Genomic DNA, 23,828 nt, shown 5'->3' with positions numbered 1-23,828 from the left:
GCGCTAGTCACGTGGTATTATTTGTATTTCGCGGGCTTTATTTGGACCCTGGAAAAAAAGATACACGCGAGACTTTCTTTATCGCAATTAATGGAATGGGTGTTTCTGAAGGTGCTCTACAACTTTCCAATTCACATTTTTGGTCTAAGGTGAATATTTAGTAAGTTAGGAAAATTAACGTAATTAGCTAATTACAAAATGAGGTCGACTATGAAGTCGCCGACAGGCTTGACCTGCTGGCCATCTAGTAGGGCAATGTAACTCGGCCCTACATAACTATCCGGCTAAATAAACGTTTCTTCTCTCTGCCTGTGGTGCAGAAGGAGGCTGACAGTTGTATGCAACTGGTTTCACTGACCTACCTCAAAAATATCATTTTGTAACCCTTGGTTCAATTTAGCTGGGACACACGGTGTGTGTAAATATATACCTATATAATATAATAGAGAGAGAGAGGCCAAAAAAAGAGACCTTTGTTCGCGCATCTTCCTGAATTTTCGCGACCCCATGGTCAAAGAAGTCCTGCAGAAAAGAAAAATAAAAACAACCGAGATTACGACGGTAATCATTATTTTGTTCGCAAGCACGAGGAAATTTGCGTGCGATACGGAACAGGAGGTCGCTATCTCTTTGTAAGGTGATATTCATATATTCAGTGCAGACTTCGTCTCGTTTCGATTGTCAGATGGTCCTAATAGCGCCAAACTATATAGTTGCTATTGTTGAAGCTGCCCTCGCGCAACGCAAGCAGCGGATTTCGCGTAGAGTAAAACATTGTTTAATGCGTTTTGCGAGCAAGATAACGTCCCGTGAGTAAGTTGAGTGTGTACGTCTCTTTGTCAAGCCACGCCTGATACAAGCAAACAATAAATGCATAATTTTTAGCTTTTTGTCTGTTTGGTGCCGGAGACACAGCCCACTCTGCTTTTTCTGTGAATTTCAGGAGTCTGGATGTTTATTGCGGTATACTCGCGCCTGTTTTCTAGCCGCCGCTCCTCCTTGTGATCAGCAGGAGGGGCTGCGCGGTGAGGCTAATGATTAATCGGTCAGTACTTGCTCGAATAAGATTCGAGAGGGCGCTGCGGACAGTCACCCTAGCCAACACCCTGATGTTTAGAGATATAACAAAGGAAGCGGGAACGAATCGGCGGTAGAGGTTAGCAAGAGCCGTTTGGAAGGTTGGCGTATAAATAGGGAGGGGTCGCATGGAGGCTAAGTCGAAATTAAGCACGGGTATTTAAAGATAATCCGGGTCTAAAATTAAAGTCGTTAAAGTTGAAGGGTTATCTCAGTTAAAAGCATAGAAGGGAAAGGTTGAGCATGGTGATGACTATCACCACCCAGTCTCAAAGGGGACGCTCCTAACATCCATCCAAGGAACCTGGTCTTGGCGCGGAGCTTAATCTGTAACGCATGCCTCACGAAGTAGCTGATGCAGATGATACGACAGGTCTTCTTAAAGGTACTTGTTTTGTTGGTACGACGCGCTCATAATTTTATTACCCCGTAAATATTCAGTAAAATTGCTGCCACATGTGCGCACACAGTTGCCGGCGGATGGATGACCGGGGAAATCTCTTCAAATTTGAAATAAACAAAACGCCGACATAAATAGTTTTTGCGTGACAAACACAAGTAGCTAAGTTTGTTTGTGTCTTTGTTTTTCCTTTAGCGTGCTCCTTGATGGGCTCTAACGCTATCATATAGCGTTTTACGCATCATGATGCGTGAAATTGTATGAAAGCTGATTGAGCATTGCTAACGGTTGTTTTTCCCAGACTCGAAAGGACGCTTTGCCAAACGTGGTACATAGGGTTGCTGAGAGAAGATACAGCAGGACTTTAGAAACATATTTTTTTGTCGCGAACATTGTCACTAACAAGCATCCTATTATCGCGGCACTGTTTTCTGGTGTGAGCGTGCTTTTGTTCGACATTGCGCTGCAGTCTGACGGTGTGCATAGCCAGCTGCGAGGTGGGCCAGCTTGGTGTAATTTTTGTGGTGACCGCGTGCTTGACATAGCGTCAATTTCAGCGAAGACCTCGGTTATTGCGCGGTCGGCTGTAGGCCGCACCTTTGCATCAAGTATAGTCCGACAGCGAAAACAAATGAGCGCGGTCTTGTTGAAGCGGTCGGAACACTGGCGACAGGTGTCGACGCGCGTGTAACCCAATCACCGTGCCCATAAATTTGTTTTGTAGGAACGGTTTATTCTTTGAAGTCCAAGCATGCGCCTTAAGTTTATTATGTGATCCGAATTAGTGATACTTTAGAACCTTCTTTTCCAGCGCCCTGACTTTAGGTGGAATTGTCGTTCAAATATTGTCTATGGTGTGTCAGTAACCATGCGTTGTCTCCTAAAGGTTTTTTTTTTTTCTTTCTTTTTTTTTTGCTGCGGGAAACTGCAAGAATCTAGTTCTTGCAGTTTCCCGCAAATATATATATATATGAAAAGCGCAGCTTTCTTATAGCGTTTTACACATCATGATGCGTGAATGCGGAGATGAAATCTGTAGAATGTAGCTGATAAATTCGATTTTTCTTTCTTTCTTTCTCTCTTTTCTTTGCAGGCGGTAAATATCAGCACCTCAGATCGCAAGTGTTGCAGAAGCCTTTCTTTGGCGCACAAAGCATACGCGTCTGCAAGAGCGTTCCGTTTTCCTGCGGCGTCTGCGTGGAGTCCCAACCTTCCTGCAGGCGTCAAGGCGCGGCTCAAAGGAGCGCCTTCACGCGTGCTTGGCGCTGTTCTCTCTGGGCACTGGCCGACCGCAGGCGGCTACTGTTTTTGCGGTGGCGAGCGCACTTTCCGAGCGTGGGTTTCCCGAGGCAAGAGGACGGTTGGCTCGCGCCAAGCTTTCGCCAGGCGTCTCGCCGCCCTCGCGGGATTTCGGGGTCCACTTGTCGCGCTTTGTTTTTCACTGCCCAAAGTGCCGTCGTCCCCGAAAGCTGGCGATGCGCGACCGCGAGTCGTGACCGGAGCGAAGGCGGCCTCCCGCCGTTTCCGAACTGTCGTCTGCGGGATAAAATGCGTGCTGTGCTTTCGGAACGCGCTTGGACGCGGCGGCGAGACAAAAATACGCGACGATATTGTTGTTAGGAGCTTGAGTGCACTATGCTTCGATTACTGCCTTCGTCCCGTGATCCGTTTTCTTGAGGACCCACCCAGCTGCGCTGTGACAGGTGGGCCCTTGCATCTGGCCCCTCGGGACCATCTGTGCAAGCGCTCCTTGCGTTTGGCTCACCGAGGAGGCATGCGAAGGCCAGCAGCATCAGTCTCCAGAAAGCCATGGTGCTCGTGGGCGGCGTAAGGGGTATTAGCCTGCCTTGTCTGGGCTTTCGTGCGAACAGTCGCTCCGAACAGTCGTGGCCGCCTCCAAGCTTCTTATTGAAAGCGCGCAGTGTGTGAAAAAGTCGCTACAAAATTTTCTGTGAGAAATAGGAATGTATTAATAATTAACTTCTTACCACGGGCAAAAGTACAGGGCCCAAATGGGTTTGCATCTGGGCCTTGTTGTGCATAGCCAGCGTTTCAGATCTCTCATAGCGTCGGCGGCGTCTCAACCTCGCCCTTCCATGGTTGCTACGAGAAGCACGGCTTGCAAGAAACTCTCCGTGGTCTCTTCTTTGGCCATTCTTGCAGCAATAGCTAGGTGAGGCACACTTGGCACTGTACCCTGTCGACTGCGGAGCAGCGGCAGCTGTCCGGGTCAGCGAAGCATCCATGAGGCATGCTGTGGGTTTCCCGAGCTCCAAGACACGTCACTGGCAGTATCTACTAAAGGTGGTGGGGAAACGAATGATTCGTGTTAAGGTGCCCAGTAAAACATTGGGAACTTCCTAACTGAAATGAATTGGACAAAAACCAATTGTGTTTTCGCCACCCATTGGGCCTGACCATTTGATATGAATTGGTGCTCCCCATTGGAAATAAGTGGTCACCCATGAAGACCAAATGGTTCACCAATTGAACTCAAATGGCATACCCATTGAGCCCAAATGCTGAAAAAAAAAAAAGAATGGAGATGCAATTCCAATGTTTTCTGTCGAGAAGCTACAGAGGAGCCGACTTTTATACAAGTCATGAGAGACAAGCATGCATCACACACACGGAACTAAAACAGATTCAATGTATATATCCACAGGGTACTTTGCAGACCTATATACTCCATTCGTTGAACAGTGCTGCTGGGACCAGTGACGCATTTATGTTATTCAGAGTTAACTTATTTAATTATGCCTGCACTTACAGTGGACACGATAAAATCAAATCATAAGTTTAAACGGCATATACCTTTTATAAAAACTTTCACTGTAGCCTCACTGTAGCCTCTTTATAGAGGTATATATATGTGTGCACATCTCAGTCAAGGATATCACTGACTTCACTTTTCCAATTGGGAATGTTTCCTTAGGACCAATTAAAACCAATGGGAAACCCAGTTGAAACCCAACTGGTTTCAATTGGGCGTCCCAATTCGGAGTGAAGGCATCCCAATTGGGATTGAAGAAACCCATTGGGTCCCTATTGAGATGCCCCATTGGTTTATTCATTCCAACTTGGGAGTCACGAAACCAACTGGGATGGGATTAAAGAAACCCATTGGATTCCCAATTGGGAGTGAAGAAACCAGTTGGATTGGACAGTACCCATTGGACAAACCATTTGGGATTGGCAGAACCAATTCAGTCTGAGTGGTCGTCCCAATTGGACCCATTGATTTTTTTTACTGGGTGGTGGGGGAATCAGTCGAGTAAAGGAAAGGTATCGTCGCAAAACACGACGCCTTCTGACTCGCGGGCGCTGTGAGGCGGTTTTGCGCCACTGACATGTCGAACTTAAGTGAGTCGTACGCGGTACGCGCACGTGATTCACAACTGGCGCAAGTCAGCCGCACACAGTGTTGCTAAAACAGCTGCAGCTGGGCAGTGACCTATATTCGTTTACGTTCACGTAAGATCCGGGTAGCCAAATTGATCGGAGCCATGCCTTCAGCGCTTAGAAAGGCGAAAAAGCATAGAACACACGCCGGAGATCTATGTGTGCTTTGCCCATAGGAGTAAAAATGCTTGCCACCAATCTTAGTTGTTTCCAGTATAGTCAGATAAACCACAAAACGAAGCGACAGATGCCACGAGTGCCCCTGCGAATGGTACCGACGATTTGTGATGACGCCGCCTTTGTATGACTTTAGAGGTGGCGGGCGGAGGCCTCCGTGAACCCCTGGAGTTAACCTTCTTACAGTCGGTCCGTGCAGGAGTCGTGGGAAAAGTAGGAAACAAGCGCGTGTCACAGCTTAGGCGCTCACAATCGTGCTTCTTTTAACAAAAACTACATTGTGAGTCGGCAGAAACCGCTCGATGTAAGGGCTTCGGCGGTCGCCAGCCGCCAATGCCCTTGCGCAGCGTAGAGCGTTTCTGAGCCCGAGTCTCACGGCCGTGGGCTAGGGGGTGCAAGCCACGCGGGGTCAACCGCGGCTCTTCCTAGAGCCCCCCCCCCCCCCCCCCCCCCCCCCCCCCCCTCTTCCGGCGGTGGCCTTGGGCAATCGCCGCGGGGCAGCTGCCCGTCGGCCGGGGCCGGCGCGCGTGTGCTGCGCTTGTTTCGGCCGTGACATTGCTCCGGAATCGTGACGGCTGCTCGGCTGGCCTTCCGTGCCGTGTGTAAGCGGTCTCATTTGCATACGCGATCCGTGTCAAGTTTCTAGCGCGTGCTTCACGTACGCCCGGCCCCGCACGCGCAGCTCGCCACGTCGTGGCCGAGCTTCCGTGTCGGCTGCTTCTCCTTCCGTGTCTCGCCCGTCGAGAAGCGACTCGCGATAACTGCCGTCTCTGACCCGATTGCGGGGATTCGCTGTCTTGCGACTCGAGATGTCTCCTTAAGGTCTTTCCTTTACCTGCGCGGAAATAGGGACGGCTGCGCCGCCAGTGCTCGGGTCTGTTTCCGTCCGCTCTTGATCGGGAGCCTCTATTTTAGCACTCGTTGACATAAGGAAAACAGTAAATTTGCTGTGCACGTTGATAGGTACCTCTCTAAATGGCGTTAGCGTCGTCTCCGCTGCAGGATAGTCTTAGCGGCCGCGCAGCCCACTGTTGCCCGCGATTCACCGTGACCCGCAAATATTGTGTGGGCTCATGTGAAGAGCGATCAGCTGACGTTGGCTCTCACCGGAACAGTTTTATCTCTGCTTTGGTTGCTCCCTAAAGGCTGGTGCCACGCGTCCATCCGTCAAGCATGCACCCTCCTCCCCAGCGCTGCCGAAAACCTTTCTACCGAGAGATTCAACATGGACGCCGAGCGAAAACGTCGTCTCGCTGCTCTGGCTGTTCTACCTGAAGTGTGCGAGGACGACGAGGAAGCGAAAGAGCGTTCATATATTTCAAGCGACCTTTATTGCAAGCCTGAGCATTTGTTCGCTACTTCACCCATAATAAGCACTAGAAACCCTACAACTCTGACACACCCACAAGCACAAACACACAAAAAACGATGCACTGCAGCAAACACAGAGCGAACGACGCAGCCCACGCAGCGCATGCACAACAAACACCCCGCTCGAACTGAATACGAGACGAAAAGCGCAGGCGTAGCAACGATAAAGCAAAAAGAGCAAAAACAATCTCTGTCGCGGGTGGCGCTCGGTCCGCGCGGACTGAAAAAGGCGCTGGGCATATTCAGTTCGCTCCGCGATCTGGGGCCCCGGACTAGAGTGTACTAGAAGATCCTTTTAGTACACTCTACCCGGACGGCCACGCCGTTCTCTCGCCGTCGCTCAGAGCAATGACGTCGGCGTCACGTGGGGCGCGGGTACGCTCCGGTCCTCCCGTCTGAACCCACCTTAAAAGGTGTCACAAACGCTTCAGTCCAGGCATTATTCTCGGGGTTTCGAAGAATTATGTGAAGCGGTCGCTGCTGCATTTGCTTCTATTTCATCTCCATGAGGAGAAGTTACGCGGCGGCATCATATCACACACACACGTACACACACAGTTAATGGTCGTAATGGCGTCATGATTGTTCCTATAGCGTCACGGGAACCGGTCGATGTCATTGGTTGGAGGGCCTCCCTTGGGAGGCGGTCGCCGTTGCGCTCTATGTACAGATGACTTCAGTGCATGGCTATCTACACCCTTTGTCAAATGCTTGGAGGCCAGGGCTCCTTTGTGGAAGCAGAGGGCAGGACCAGAAAAAGAAAGATGCATTATCACACGGTGCGGCTCAAAAGTAAGTTTTGCAGATTGTGCGCCCTTGAACATATGCCTTCAAGCTATGTGGTTATGGGCTGCGTATTGAAACTACTAAAATTGATTGCGAAGGTGGTCAATTAACGCTGCCCAGGACGCCAGTGGGTGGGATGGCGCGGTATAGTTGCGGCCCTCGAGGGGGGAGTTTTTGAGCGCTGAGGAGACAATGCCAACGGGTGAAACAGCAGGCGTCACCAGTCAATAATAGAAGAGGATGGTGGGGGTATCAAGGCCCTTAGTGGCGTCGCATGCATGTGTCGTTGACAGAAGTGGCGGGCATGGAGACAGGCTTGGTTTTAGAGAGTGTCAGCCTGGGTGAACAGCCAGAGGGGAGCTGGGAGCGCATACCACTGCGCTCGAAATGTCTTTGAGAACTGCAGAGGTTCTGCAGGCGATTACGCAGGTTGCGAAACGGCGGCATTACTCACCGAAGCTTTCTGTACTGCTTGTTCTCCTTGTGGCCGGTGCGCATAAATACTTACGAAAAAACAGTTTTCAGGGTGTCGAATGGTTGCATTTGCGATTTTGGGACGTGTCACTGATGCCAGTACAGATGCGGGCACCTGTATTGGCACCAAACAGAGCACTAGCGTCCACACTACCAGCCTGTTATAGCGCGTTCCGATTACCTTTGGGCCTTGCACATAGCGGAGAAGGGTCTCACGACCGATGCATTGAGGCGTGCTAGCCGAAGAGCCCGTATAGCGCAGCAATGGGAGTGATTTCCCAGTGACTGGTTGCTTGAGGCCTGGCTATTCGAGGCACCTGTTTGTGGGACACGCCCCCATTTATTGGTGGTGACTCGAAGAAGAGCGGGCGTCTTCGCCGATTCTTCCCGGCAGTCCTCGACGTTGTGCCTTGCAAGCACTTTCGTCTCTACGGCGTTCGCGCCACATCCTCCTTCGAGATTGTTGCCATCCAAGTGGTGGTGCGCGCAAGTTGTCTGCTGGCAATGTGCCATGTGAGGCACAGCGGCGGCCGGAGGAGGAATCAACATTTATTAAGCCCGAAATAATTCGGTGGTGCATGCTTGCACCAGACGGGGTGGTTCCCTAGTTGCGGGACCCATATGTTTCCAGCAGCTCCTGGCCCCTGTCTGTCAGTGCGAGCTGGACCCCTTTGCCCCTGGCTCACGTTTCCATTACTTTAGAGATTGTGCGGCGGCGCTACACGCGGCTGCGTTGCCTTATTTCTTTTACCCAACTTTCTTTTTTGTTTTTTTTTCGGCCAGCTAGTTTACTAAACGGGATTCTGACGCTCTTCTTTTTTAACGTGATAGCGTTAGAGGCCCCGTTCTTCAGAAAATCGGGCGTCAGCGTTTTGAGCCAAAATGTTTTTGGCAGGGAAGTAGTCGTATACACTGACTGGTTGTCGGTTGGTGTGACGTCACAAGACCAACTCTGACCCCGCCGTTGAGAGATGGGAGGGCGAGAGCGGAATTGCAGTCTTTCAGGACCATTGGATGATACAACTTAACGGGAAAAAAAAACTACAGCAGTTGCTAACTATGGGAAGGGGTTTGCGGCGTGCGTATGTTACTCTGCTGAAAAGTAAATGATTTTTTTTATTTTAGTCTACTAGGCAAGCCAGAGGCATTGAAATTCTAGCATTTATAGCTTATGATGGTTAGCTTTTTATTTAGGCGTAGTGTTTATAGCTTATTATGGTTAGCTTCTTATTCAGGCGAGCAGACTAGATTCTGTCACGGAGGAACTGTGTATGGCGGCAGACTTGTGTGGTATCAGACTGTAAACACGTTGCTCCTAGGCCATTCAAGCAAGCTCACGCGGCTTGGTTAAAATGTGGATTTATATCTAAGTTGGGTCGTATTTAATTAGTCTGGTAGATTGTGACTGAATGCTAGTTAGTATGTGTTGGATATTAGAGCCAGAAATTAAAATGATCCACAAGGGTATCCGGCAAACAGGAGCCATTAACTTTGTTGCGTCATACCCTTAAAAGCAGGGTTTATACCACAGATAATCCATGTACAGGGTCGTTCACAAATTCGCAGGCCACAGGGTCTGCATTTAAGCATATTTATAATCAGGCACTGAAGGCAGCCTATAAGATGCCAAGTTATGTTAGAGGTAAAAATGATGCCTCCCCCCCCCTCAGAGATAGTGAGTTTCTAGTGTCTTAAATGCCCCGCAGCATGGCTCAGAAGTAGGTAGTGTGCCCTGCGAACTTTTGAACGGTCCTGTCCATATAGCAATGGCTTACGCATAAGGAGAAAACGTGCAATAAAAAAATCGGTGTCTACTTCAACTGAGTCTTGCCGGAAGGGTGTTAGCAATGGTGTCTACGGTTATGCGTTTGCTTCATATGAACTCTGCGGCCCACATGCACGGCGTGGACGATCCAGACTTTCTGCTGTTGTACCAGAAACGACGCTGGGGCATTTGTTGTGTTTTGGAGCGAAGGGAGGTGCGTGAAGAAAAGTTTTGGCCGGGATGAGGCCTCCATGGCATTGCTTCTCACAAAGGCCGATGAAAGCTTAGCACATTTGCTTACCGGTCAGTTAATGTGCGAAGAAATCACCTGGTAATAGTCAGAAAGCAATGGCGGCCGCCTTTCCTTGGTCCCGCGCTGTCACTATGGGGAAGAGAGGGGAGGAGAAGTACAGCTGGCGACTCTCCAATTCTCGGAACATCCAACCGAAATTTGGTGAGGGTTCTTTTAGATTCGGGTTAAGCAATGGCGCAACATCGCGCTCATACTTGCTTGGGATGAAGTCGCGAATGGTGCTTGCGGGCCGATCTTTCAATATCCTTTTAGTTAGACGTCGGCCAATTTTTTAACAGAAAATGAAAATGCGTGCTTTCTAAAGCTGCGCATGCGTTTATGAATGCGAGAGCATTAATATATGTTGGTGAGGCCAAAATGTGTACATAAAAAGAGGCCACGGCGGTTCAGGTGTCCACAGAGGAAATGCGACAGATACTGCACCTTTCCCTTACTGCACAGTTAAGGTGTCCACAGAGAAAGGGACATACTTCGCCTTCCCTGTAAACCAATTGCTAATGCTAAGATAACTTGAGGTAATAGCGATTATGGTAATTAATAAAATGAAATAATAATGATGATAAAAATAATAGTGGTAAATAAAAAGAATAAAATTGGAAATAAAATGAACATATCAAAATAAAATAAGAACTACAGAATGTAAAATAAACAAATTTAAAAGTAAAAATTTTAAAAACTCATTCTCACTGCAGTTTCTGCAATGACCTCTTTTTTTCCTGTTCCACAAAAAAAAAAGTGGTTTATCCCTGGTTATCCGGTGAATCCATGCGAAAGCGTGTAGGGCAAAGGTCAAGGTGAACCTAAATATCAATGTCATGCAAGCAGGGGGTGTACTATGCTACACATGACTTGGTTATTGGTAGTCTAGCTGTTGCTGTGCCAACTTTCGCAAAGGATCAAGTTCAGGCGTCGGGCAAGATTCGTGGTCCAGTTTCATCATGTGAAGTACTTAATGACGAAATCACAATCGACCACGCGATCACCAGCAGGTGCATGATAATGATAAAAGGCGTACCGCACTCAAGATAGCCATTTTTGCTTCGGCACGTCTCTGCGTGTTTGAGGTGTCCGACATTCAGTTGTTGAGGCAACTAGGCTGAGATAGAAGGTCCAAGATTTTGACTTGACTCTGGTGTCCGTGTGAGCGCTCTCGAACCAAAATTGCTCCGATGTACTGCTTTCTCGACTGCTGAAACCAAGGACGCGCAATAAAATCCCCGACCCGGCGGCCGCTCTCAAATGGAGGTGAAAGGCAAGGTGCCCATGTGCATAGGATTAAGCTCAGGCGTCGCGCAAGATTCGTGGTCAGGTTTGACCATGTGAAGTACTTACGGACGAAATCACAATTGACGTGCATGAAATGAGGAAAGGTGTACCGCACTCAAGAGAGTCATTTCTGCTTCGGCACGTCGCAACACATTTGAGGTGTCCATCGGCATCCAGTTGCTGAGGCAACTAGGCTGAGACAGAAGGTCCAAGATTTCGGCTTGGCTCCGGTGTCTTTGTGAGTGCTCTTGCACCAAAATTGCTCCGATGTACTGCTTTCTCAACTGCTGAACTCAAGGACGCATAATAAAATCTTGGCCCCAGCGGCTGCTCTCAAACGGAGGCGAAAGGTAAGGCGCCCGTGTACTATGCAATATCAGTGCATGCTAAAGAACCCTAGTGGTCGAAATTATTCTGGAGCCCTCCACTACGGCGTCCGTATAAGCCAAGCTATATGCAAATGCTCTGCCGTGGAGGCGCAGTGCATATAGTGGTCGCGACCAACAGGAAAGCTATTGGAGCACGCATGATCTGAAGAATGCGAGTGCAGAGCTACAAATGTGCAAGACCATGCCGCAGGACATAATTGGTTCACAGGAAAGGAAAGGCGCAGTATCTTTCATACTTGTTCTGCGGACACTTGCACCGCGTTGTAAGGGAAGGGAAGAAGGTGGGAGTGGGTGTGGCAAAATTGCTGCACTGCCACGAGGTGCACGTTACGGCTATCCATGCAAAAGAGCAGTTGTGACGTCGGCCACTGCATCTGCGAATGCAGTTTCGATACGTGGTTGCCATGGCAACCAGTGCCCAACCAGGAGGCGCGGAGATCACGCAAGACGTCTGGTACAAGCGAACAAGAGCAGTCATGCTGCATCTTGTCAGTGTTAAGAAATATTCGAGAACGATTAGAAGCGTCTGAAACGATCCTTCTCTGGCCTCCATCGCAGCGCTCAAGTCTTGTCATCGGGGTAAGTTGAACCAGCATCATGCCGGCAGCCTGATCTTGAGTCGCGCAGCATCGTATCCCTCGTTTGTTCAGTTGTTGTGCCAGCTGCGCCTAGCTGGCGGCAACTCAAAGGTATCTTAGCATCGGGTGCATTTAAGCAGTTAACGTTTGCCAGTTTTCAAGTTAGAAGCACTCGTGCATCGTACGTAAATGGCCCAAACGGTGTAACGTGGCAGCTGTCACTACTGCGAAGCTCTGTCGCCACGTGCAGCCCAAGGCCATTGGGTTGCTAGGTGAGCTCCACAAAGATGGAATACTCATCTCTCAAACTGACGCAGCGAGCATGCGGCCTGGGTGCTGGAAACGTCACTCATGCATCGTGTTTTTTCTTGACCTGCCGCGATCGGATTGGCTCGTGTCTGCAGCAAACTGACATCTGAGACACTTGCGCTGTTGCAAGATCCACGAATGGCGCGATCTGCTCTGAGCGCACGGAACTTGCGTTGCACACATTATGTACTGATACTGCACTGTGGCAACTTAGATCTTTGCAATCACAGCAAAATAAATTGGTTGGTTTAAGGAAAGGAAAGGCACAGTATCTGTCACACTTTTTTCTGTGGACACCTGCACCGCGTCATAGGGAAAGGGGGAGTGAAGTGGGAAGAGAAAAAAAGCTGTAGTGGAGGGCTGCGGAGTAATTTCGACCTAGGGAAACTTGCACTGACATCGCATAACGCACGGACGCCTCTCCGTTTAGTCTCCGTCGAAACGCAGCTGCTGGCGGTCGGGTTCAAACCCGGGTACTCCGGCACAGTAGTCAGGCACCTTAACCACTGCGCCTGAGGGTGACCCTTTCAAGAAACTTTTTTTTTTTTTTTGAAGACTGATGTACCTCAGGAGTGCATTTATCCCTACACTTTATTGTATATTGTAAAAGTGAACCTTGTAGTGAAAATTATTTCAGTGCCTGTTAAGTATCCAGTCTGTGTTGGCGGCTTCTAAATTTTGTGCACATCCTCAAGTGTATCAACATGCAGCAGACAAATGCAGTTGACAGCAAACAGACTAGCGACATGAGCAGATATAAATCGGATAGAAATGCAAAAGCTTTTCTAGGCTAGTCTCATGAGTGGGATCACCAGTGTGTTGGTAGTTTGTACAAGAGCATCAGGTTTTACTGGTCCTTCCATGTGCCACATTTAGCCTGTAAGGTTAATACGTGGTGTTCAGCTTTACACATTGTATTGAAAGCTTGTACCTCTGTTGCCATTACCTAGCTTATTCTAATTAATTCAGGAGGTCTCAGTACAGTGTTTTCACTGTGGGACTTGCTTCTGTATTTATATTACAAAGTACGGTTTTGGTGTTTGAAAATTTCTCATGCCTTCCGTATAGAAGATACAATAGTTATTCGGAACCCTATATGAGCCCAGCATTGGCATATGCTTACGTATGTGTAGGACACTTCCTAATATTCACTAGGTTACGCATGAGAAAATAATTTATCTCCGAGGCATGTTGCGTATTATTATGGCCGGGACTGTACAATAAACTAGCAGTGACAGAAGGACGGCAAGCAGAGCTAGTTTGTGCATACAAATTTTTAAATTGAAATCGGCATGAATGCAACACACATACAGCACCAAGCTCACAACTATTGTTCTAACAAAAACAAAAAGCATATAATGCGAAGGACTTACTCTCCGATACATGTGCAGATTTCTGTTGACTTGCATGCATACTCTCAGCTGATAGCCCTGCGCTACATATTTCTAAATTCAGAGTGAGTAATCATGTGTGTTCTCTTTGCAGTCACTACAAATAACCCACCTCAGCGGCCATGGGTGCAGGTTGGGAATCCAATACGATCTCATCCTTCAAGTGAGTAACACGATCCAGAGTGATGCATTTGCTAGGAGAGGAAAAAGGAGGGGCATGCCTTTGATACCACACTGTGTACATACTTTGTGCCCACCTTATGTGGCTTGAACAAATATCACAGTATCTGCTTGTGACTTGTTATGCACTAAGTACAGCCAACCATTACTGACAGCATGCTCATATGCTGTTCTACAATCCTATTTAATGTATATGTATACGATCCTTCTTTGTCAGGTTCGATCTTTTTCATAATTCAGGAGCAAAAATTGGGCAATATTACTTCAGCTTATAAACAATGTGGTAATTGGAAAATCTTTAAAAGAACAGTGAACTGGTTAACATATTATTTTTAAAATTTTTTATTTACATTTACAATGCCATGCACTGCACAGCATTTCGAAGTTTGTTCTGTTCGAGAGCTGCCTGCCTTTGTGTGTTGTGATAGAGCCTTGGAGTAGGACAGCATTAGCATTGGTGCTGCTCACCCTTAGTCACACACCTTGGACTCTCTCTTCTGAAATGCACTTTTCTATGTTAGCCACATCTCAGATAACAAGCACTTAAAAGAGTTTATCAGTTCACTGAAAATGCTGCTCTCAAGTGTTCAAGTAGTCCAGCAGACACTATCAAGCTGCCTTCCAAGCTCTCCAGCATGATCATATGCACCTGGTCAAGACACTTTGCAGGGACCTGCTGCTTTACGAACACGATAATAGTTTCATGGCATCTGGGGGTAGGTTATCATCCACCTCAATTCTCGACAAGGAAGCAGTGGCAAAGCTAGCACAGTGCTTGTGTGCACAGGTTGTACAGGCGCGACCACGTCCATCTTGAAGACTGCTCAGTGCGGCCAGCGCTCCGAAGCTGAGCACCTTTCACACTCGCGGGTACTTTGCGAACTTGCGTGCGGGCACAGTGACAGCTGTAGGTAGGGCCTGGCTGCATCGTCTGCTAGAGCGTGGCTGCTTGCTTTGCGGAAAAGTTACCTTTGCTCTTGCTATGGGCACACAAATCAAGAGACGAGAAAGAAAAGAAAATAGCAGTTGCTTCTGCTTCTCGTGTCAAGCGGGAATTCATGTCTTGCCTTGTGACAGCGATGCCAGGTCAAGTTAAAATAAGCAAACACATTAATTATCTCCAAACCTCCACCTCATCAGCCACAAATTAAACATGCCCAGTATGGTACATACCATTAGATGTGGCCGACGACATAAACACAATTTCGCCGAAGCAATTGTTGAAATTTGACCTTAGCTGTTTTTGGACCAAAATCAATCTCCAACCATAACTGACCATGCCAAACACAATGGTGACCTCTAAAATTCTTCCTGGGCCATTGCCAAAATTTTACCATGGCTTGACCAATATCGACATCAAGCTGTAATTGACTCTGCCAATATAATGATGACCCCAAAAATCGGCCCGGGCAGTTGCCAAAATTGGCCCTTACCACCCCTCAAAATTTGGCCTTAGCCAATTTGGACCAAATCCGTCTAGCCATAACTGACCATGGCCAAACGACGGTGACTCAAGTTACCGGCTAGACTGCAAGTCAAATCAAGTAAATCCAGTAGTTCATTCCCATCACCAGGTCCCACCAACAACCAGGTCTAACGAAGTTAAACCCCACCCATTTTTTTACTTTTTCATGCGATTATGTAAGTAAGTGGTCTCATGGTTAACAACTTGCTCCATGCGTGAGTCGAAACTCGTTTCTGTAACAGCACTCCCTCAACTGAATTGCTCAGCTACATCCTGGAAAGCAGCTAGAATATTCCCACGATTCATGCCATTGTTTTGATCACCTCAAAAGTTTGACATTACAGAAGCGATGGTAAATACATGGCTTAATATGGATAGGACTTAATATGGATGGACACAAGCCTTGCAACTAGCCCAGCAAGAGATGCTGTTGACCTTGTATAAACGCCCTAGCAGAGCTGACCTGCTACAACATAGTGCAGTAAGCATTTTCAGAGAAGGATATGAACATTTTTATTTCTGCATGGGGGCAAAAAATGAAATATTAAAAAAAATTAAGCAAGAATGAAAGGCAATTGTATATTTACTAGCAGACAAACAGTGCAAAAGTATGGGCGGAACACTAGTCGACAAGCAAGATGAAAAAGAACAACATAAGCACTTGTGTCCCATCTTTTGGTCGCTGTCCTGCACTCCTTGTCAAGGTGAACGAACAGTCGGTAGTCCCCTTGGACTTGCATGACATGCATGACAAGAAAAAGTAGAGAAGAGCACAGTGTAATACTGTTATAACTTAGCAGCACTTTCTTAACAGTGCAAGTGGTATGCCTCGGGCTCTACTATTGATTACCTACAAGCGGTTCAATCACAGCCTTCATCTTTACCAGATGAAATGCTTACAATGTGTCACTCAGCAGCTAATTTAAGGGACGACTAGCACAGCACACAGCTTTCAGTCATGCATGGTGCAGGAGTTATTCATAATAACCTATGCTTTCATCATCGAGTGGAAAAAATAAACAAATAACATGGTGCAGAAGCCAATGCGACCTTGCTACCCAATGCTGCACAGAGCCAAGTGCAGTCACGAACTCTGCTCAACTCTGCATTGGCGTGCACATAGCAAAGGTAGTTTTGCAAAGCAAGCACATTTCGTTTAGTTAGGGAAGCGGTGCACTAGTTCCCTAGGCACCCGCGGAAGGTTCTTCGCGGAGCCTTGGCCACACTGAGCAGTGTTCAAGATGGAAATGGTCACGCCTCTACGACATGTCTTATGCCAGTGCGCTGCCTCCACGCAACAGCAGTGCAGAAAGCTGAGGTCAGACTCACACCCTCTACTTGGGGGGCCAGCAAGGCATACCTAATGACTAGTATTCAGACCTCAAATCCATGATGGTGGTTGAACGCCAGCTGTGTGCAACAGTTTCCCTTTCAACGCTGACCCTTTCTTGCATTTACAGCTCTTTTGCTTTCATATTAGATGCTGTACCGAACTGGGGTACATGCATGCACCTGTTAACCTTATACTAGCTTGTTTTTAGGAGGGTTGACTCTTTTAGGGCAGGACAGTAGGGACCTGAGAGATGCTCTTCATTCTTCACATTGGCTGGAAGCATGTATCTTTTGAATGATCGCAAGTCTGGAAGTCTCTCCAGTCATTATAACCAAGTGGTGTGGCCACGGTTGTTCATTTTATCTGAGGTGCAGTGCCATAGCCCCAATACTTGTTTTGATCTTAGCTCCACCCTCGTTCATAATCAGCGAGTTCGTTATAGCTGTGGCTGTAATAAGTGCGCTCGACTTAATGTTGCAAAGTATTCCATAGAAAAATATTAAGCAAAAATTTGATTGCCTACTTCTTTAAATGAAGCAGCATGGTTAGCTACACGACAGTTGGCTTAATTGGTGTAGGTACAGTCTCAAGGAAGTGGGATCTCTTACATCACCATTTTGTGTTAATCAGCAAAATGATTGTCATGATTCTTTCCACTTCAGTGGTGGTTTCTTACATAATGGAGCAGTTCATTGTGTTCTTTCCACTATGCTTTTTCCACTGCATTTGTTCACTTGCTCACTGGCACATGTATGTGTTTTTGTTTTCGTCAAGAAGAAAACTGGTAGATATTTAGGAAGAGAACTACTAGGTGTTATCAAGGTAAACCTATGACTGAAGCTACCTGATAAAAAATGCAGCAGCTGAATGAAGAGCAATGGCATTTTTCGACAGTAATGCTATAAAAATGTCTCTTATTGTATTGCTCACAGAATTCAGTCCTCATTTTCATTCTCCTTATCACGGGAGATATTCAGCATAGTTTCTGGTCCATTGACAATGGTGTCGAAGTAGCTGGTATCACTTCCTTATTGTTTTCTTATGTCTCGCTTCTTTCCAAGAATGCACTGCGAGAAAGCTGCCAAGGCAGCTATCTCTGTTGGCATTCTTCTTGCTCATCATGTTGCATTAACCGTGCCTATTTTGATCAGATTCATTTGCCCCCGTGCCTTAATTTAGGCACTGTGATGGAACCACTGCCTTTTTCTTGCGGTAGTCGCATCCCCGTGAGAAGAGCTTGGGGTTGTACAAGCAATCCATTGTGCTCTGGTGCCAGTGTGCAAGAATAAATTGAACCAGTTTAAAAAAAGAAATACAAAATTCATAACAAAAATGGAAGGAGCGTGGGTACTAGGATGCAAAAAAAAAAAAAATAATAATAATAATAAATAAATAGTTCACTGCCTTTTTTGCTCTCTTTTTCTTAAAAGTAAGGTAAACAAAAGTTAAATGCAAAATTGCCTTGTTTCGTTAGCGTGTCAGATCACTGAAACATACTCTTAAACGTATGCTGGGTGTTAATCGTAAAAATAACGGGTTCAATTGTTATAAACAAACTCTCTCAGCCATAGAGAGCTTTAATCACTGTAAAAAGTCTCCTAATTACATGCCTAAGTAACTCAAGCTCGTCAGCTAACTTATAACTTGTGTGGTTACTGCCTGTAGGGAGTTTGAAGCCACAGACAAGAAAATGCCATATCAGTTTTTGAAACAAAACGTGATTTTCTAAAGCCTTGCAGCGCAAGAAAATCTGGCACTTCTTTTTTTTCTCTCTAAGCTTAAACTAAGCCTTCGGACAGGCAGGAAGCTCTGTAGAAACAGCATGTTCACTAACGACACGTTGTAGTTACTCTGGCGCCAAATTTGAACTGCCAGCTCTGCTATGCTGTGTTGTGCTCTTTCTTATGCTCCATGGCTCTCAAAAATAATGACTATGATGCCTTTTCCTTGCACCAATCAGTGATAGAAAACAATGTACAGTCTTGTCAAAAGTGTAGAGCCCAGGGGCTCTGCTTATTAGCCACTTCGTGCGGCTTGTAATACATTTCCAGTGTTCTGAATCTCTTGATGGTAAGATTTTTCGTCCTATCCTCTCCAATGGGAGGGGCCTCCACTAATGCTAAATAAACACCACTACATGGCTCAGAAGCAGACCCACTGGGCTCTACACTTTTGACAAAGACTTTTCGAATCGGATGTGATGGGCACTCGGCGCATCCAGGGCACGCCGTGCTTCTACCAAGCTTTCCACGCCTCTAATTCTCAAAATTTTTCTTTTGTGCTGAAAAATGCTCCAGATTTCCATATACCGCACTGTTTAAAAAAATGAGCTTTTCTCTTTGAAAGAACTAACCACCTATAGTATATTAAAAAATGAATTATTAAGTTTTAGTTAATTATCTGCTTAATGTAGTTCTTACAGTAGGTTATATTGGCTGAGAGTAGCTGAGAGTTTGTTCCTGAAATCACTATTTTTGGGAGTTATTGAAAGCGTTCTCTTAAACACCCAGCATAGGTAGCAGTACCAGCATAATAGGCACATGTATAATAGTGGCAAATCACTTCTTTCTTTTTCCAGCTGTAATCACAGTGATGTGTTACAATGTGTTGTGCGACAAGTATGCCACTAGGCAGGTCTATGGGTACTGTCCTACGTGGGCACTTACCTGGGAGTACCGCCGAAAAGGAATCATGGATGAGATTCGGCACTATGGAGCTGATGTCATCTCACTGCAGGTAATTCAAACATTTTAGAGTGAAAATAAGCTTGAACACAAAAAGCGGGCTAGAAATTCCGCAAGGAGGGCCACATTGGCAGCTATTTTGTGCTGTCTTTATTGTTAGTACAGCAAGCCTAACGGGCTTTCATAGCTCTTCGTTCACAGTGTTGCAAGTCAGAACCTATAGTGACACTGGTATGGCTGTTCGGCTTGCTTGTGTTTACATGTTGCCTCACACAGGACATTTTTCTTGGTTAGGTAGCTGTAAAAAGATGTGGCACTGCTCCTAATCAAACAAAGTGTACAACCTGCAATATAAAACAGCATGCATCTGGCAGCAATTAAGATTGTTAAGAAATCAGACATATTAGTGTTTGGAATTCATCATTTATTCCATTCCTTGTGTATATTTTAGGAGGTAGAAACGGAGCAGTTCCATTTATTTTTCCTGCCGGAGCTGAAACGAGATGGTTATGATGGCATCTTCTCTCCGAAATCTCGAGCAAAGACCATGGCAGAGTGTGACCGGAAGCACGTTGATGGTTGTGCCATCTTCTTTCGATTGAGCAAGTGAGTTTGTATTAGAAAATTCTCTTGAGCTGTTTGTTTTTGCTGCTGGGTGTTTTTAACTTTTACCTCTCATCATTGCAATCCAGTTGCTCAGAATTTGTGCATCCTTCGATGCAGTATCCTTAGCAAATGTCATGAGCTCATTCATGTATTTTGACCAATTTGAACAGAAATGCCCTGTTTTATGGGCTAACTTTATGAAAAAACAAAAAAAAAGGATTGCCATGTTTTACTGTGTGTATGCTTTTCATGGGTTCATGTGAACAGCTGTTGAGCATTCAGGAGTGAAACAGGAGGCCCACACCACTGTCTCGTGGCCACCTCGGTCGAACTTGTAGTGGCACTGTTAGGTTTCATTAGAGAGTTTCACGTTACCTTATGCTTTCCACAGGTAGTGCCACATACTCGTGTGCCGCATGTTTCATCTCGTGCTGTGCAGCAAGCATTGTCTTCATCATAGTGACCAGGTGTGAGAGCACTATGCTATCGCCTGCTAATCTTACCTCATGTAAAACGGCAACACACCCGAGCATTATGCAGTAAACATGGTCTTCATCAAGCTCCAACTGCGAGACACTCTAGAGCTGTGCATTGAACATCGTCATCTTCATGTGCACCGCTCCTTCATTTGACCTTGGTAAATTTGCTATAGGCATACACCATCTCACTAAAGATAGCGACTGTAGCCAGGCAGGCTGCCGAGACCATTGAACGAGAAGCCAGACTAGCCCATTGCAGAGGAGCTTATCAAGCGCAGAAGCCAGCCAAGATCGAATCAGCAATAGCAATTGCTAACGCTCACGGAACTTGGTTCAAGGATAGTTTAACCTCTACAATTTTTGTTTACAAGTACTTAGAAGTGGTAGTTTCCAGAAAGCCCGTATTTTGTCATCAGTGGACAGTTGGGACTAAGAGTGGCTCAGACTTCCTGTTGTATGCCTCCCTGATTGATTTTTTGCTGCAAGGAGATAACAGTCCTTTGTGCTCCTTTCCAGCCCACTCTTCTGGGCTAGGCCCCATCGCGGCGGCTCAGTGGTAGGCCTACTCGACTGTTGACCTCAGGGATGTAGGTTCAGTCATGGACTGCTGTAGTGGCCACTTTTCAGTGGAGGTGAAAAGCAAAGCACCTGTGTGCTGTACAATCTCGGTGTACATTAAACTCCAGGCGGTCGAAATTTCCACAGCCCTCCACTGCGGTGTCCCTCGCGGCTTCAGTCACTTGAGAATGTTATACCCTATAAACCAAACCAATCTTTTCGGCTAGGAGTAAGTGCTTAAGCAGCTGTAGGCTCATTTTCCACACTTGAAATCAGCCATAGCAGGTTCCAGGCTATTCAAGTGCAGTTTTTAAGAGCAGGCTGTACTTACATGTCTTGTATGGTTGCAGGTTCACACTCATAAAGGAGCACCTTGTGGAGTTCAACCAACTGGCCATGGCTAATGCAGATGGCTCAGATGACATGCTCAACAGGGTCATGACTAAGGACAACATTGGACTGATAGCCCTGCTGCAGATCAAAGAAGGAATTCTGGAAAACCGTAAGGATCAACTACATCTAACTACTTATGTCTATGGTTCAGGTAGAACGAAAGGAAGAAGATGGTTTGCACGGTATAAAAAAGAAGAACCGAACAAGGGTAAATAGGGTACGCCTCAGGTCGCAGATGATCTAACGTTTCGACAAGTGGACTTGTCTTCGTCTGGGCAGCAGACGAAGACAAGTCCACTTGTCGAAACGTTGGCTCATCTGCGACCTGAGGCGTACCCTATTTACCCTTGTTCGGTTCTTCTTTTTTATACTTATGTCTATGCACATTCTCTGCACAAACTACTTATATCTATGCAAGGACAAAACATTCGTTTTTTTTTTTTTTTAAGAGGCTTCACCATACTTCGAAAAACTCGGCATTATGCTAAACATGGGAAAGAAATATGGAAATGATTTCAGATGAAAATTGCGATACAACCGTTCTTTGTGCAGTCTGCAAGCTGCACAATTTCTGCTATATTTCGCTTCCCGTTCAGCGTCCATTACTAGTCAAGCTGGAGGCTAGTTTGTTATAGGGATTTGAACAGACGACATATGTACCTCCAATTGTGTGCCGTTATTACAGGGGTGCAACAGCTGGGCCAATTGTGCCATTTCGATATAGCTGCATATTTCTGTGCTAAGCTGCACCATAAATAAGCATGAAATTTGTTAGCTCTGCCTGCCACACTGCTTCAAAATGCCCCGACTAGCCACAAAAGTTTGGCCACGCTAGATTTGGTGAAAATAAGAGCCGCGTTGGCTGCCTGCAGTTTTGCCGGTGACCAAAAAAAAAACCATATGCGTGCTTGTTGACGCTGAAAGATTGTCTTGGTCGGAATTTTATCTGTACCACTAGTGGGTTCGATGGAGTCATATTTGACAGGTGTTGCAAACAGACACTGTCCATTTCGGTGGCCATATCTGCTGCCAGAAGCGGCATAGCAGGCACGCATTGTGTATTTTATTTTTCTAGCATGGTCGTTTTAAGCACCACATGCCGTTAATGAGTGTTTCGCATGTTTATTATGCGGCTCTTCGAAGTTGCTTTTTTGTTGGGCCATCTCTTCAGTTGACTGACATTTCCATTGTTAGATTGTGTATCAGGGGCATCAATTACAGCTTCTGTGGTTGTAGTAATATAACATGAGGGGGCACACATAAAGCTTGATTCAGGCATCAGCTGGTCGGGCAACAAATGTGACAGGTGCTGCAAATTAATGCCGTCCATTTCGGCGGCCATATCCGCTGCCTGAAGCAGCAGAGCACGTGCACATTGTATCCTGAGTAATGTATTTCCCCTCACTATCCTCTCTCCCTATCCTCTTTTCCTTGCCGCCAGTCAGGTGCTCCAGATTTTAGATAGCAGTTGCCACGGCTGGCAACACTCTTTCTTCTTTTTGATTATATAATGCTAAACCACTACCACCACCACCTCCTCATAAGCAAAATATAGACTTTAATATAAGTCAAAACTACAGTTATCACCTGCCCCTAAAAAGCCTTTTTGCCTTTTTTTTTTATGTGTGTGTTTACTTTTGAATTTACATTTTGCTTTTTGTTTTGTTTTTACCGCGTTTCCCTTTGGCCAAAGGCTGATTGCAGTCATGGCTGGCTTCAAATTGGGCTCTTTTGGAGCTGCCCTCGCACGATGCAAGTCGTGGGTTTCGCGAATAGTAAAACATTCTTTTATGAGTCTTGCAATTAAAATAAGATCATGTGATTAAAGTTGTTAAACCACACTCAATGAAAAAAAAAAGCATGTTGTCTAGATTTTTCGATATCTTGTTTTGTCCCTAAGTTTTAAAAGATAACCACCTTGGTTTAATGGTGCACATTCCTTCATTTTATTTATTGCATTAGCATGCCTTGCAGTATAAAATGCTTATTTAAAAATATGGGTTCCCTAAGGAAAAACCATCATGCGCCAGTGATCTGTGACCCTTGCTAGATTGCTTTTGGTTCACCTTCATACAGTCCAATATTCACATCTTTTCATTTTTATTTTGTACCAAAAGTAAGGTTTGTTCCCTGTTTCCTGTGTCTGCTCCAAATTTGGATTTTACAGCTCCAAGAATTGCTCGAAATCCTACTTCAGCTGTTGCGCCCCTGCTTTTAATTGTAAGCATAGGTGTCCACCAAGAAGGGAGACAGATACTGCGCCTTTTCTTTTCCTAACAGCCAAACTTACTAAAGCCTTACTAAACCTGCTAAACGCTTTGCCAAATTTTGTGTCAGAACCTCAGTGCCAGACCATCAAGTAAAACCATGCCAAACAGTGCTTTCACTTAAGCAGTGTCTTAAGCAGGTTAAGTGGAGTTAAAACCATCTAA

General features: G+C 46.2%; 1 protein-coding gene across 3 annotated transcripts in view; it reads left to right on the top strand.

The window, feature by feature from the left end:
• twin (CCR4-NOT transcription complex subunit 6-like twin) overlaps positions 1-23,828 on the top strand; it is a 144,728-nt gene that overhangs the window by 103,657 nt on the left and 17,243 nt on the right. For 2 of the 3 annotated variants that reach the window (XM_084589667.1, XM_084589668.1), the window contains 4 exons: positions 13,793-13,861; positions 19,255-19,412; positions 19,812-19,966; positions 21,354-21,505. In XM_084589667.1, the coding sequence (XP_084445793.1) occupies positions 13,793-13,861; positions 19,255-19,412; positions 19,812-19,966; positions 21,354-21,505 (534 nt within the window). Of the gene's footprint in view, positions 1-2,570; positions 3,371-13,792; positions 13,862-19,254; positions 19,413-19,811; positions 19,967-21,353; positions 21,506-23,828 lie in introns of those variants that run through there. The other variant, XM_084589669.1, reaches the window with a different exon arrangement.

The sequence above is a fragment of the Amblyomma maculatum genome, chromosome 1 (genome assembly GCF_055883805.1).
Source record: "Amblyomma maculatum isolate TAMU_Amacu chromosome 1, ASM5588380v1, whole genome shotgun sequence".
NCBI classification, from domain to species: domain Eukaryota; kingdom Metazoa; phylum Arthropoda; class Arachnida; order Ixodida; family Ixodidae; genus Amblyomma; species Amblyomma maculatum.
The sequence above is the reverse complement of the archived record's forward strand: the minus strand, read 5'-3'. Positions and strand labels throughout refer to the sequence as shown.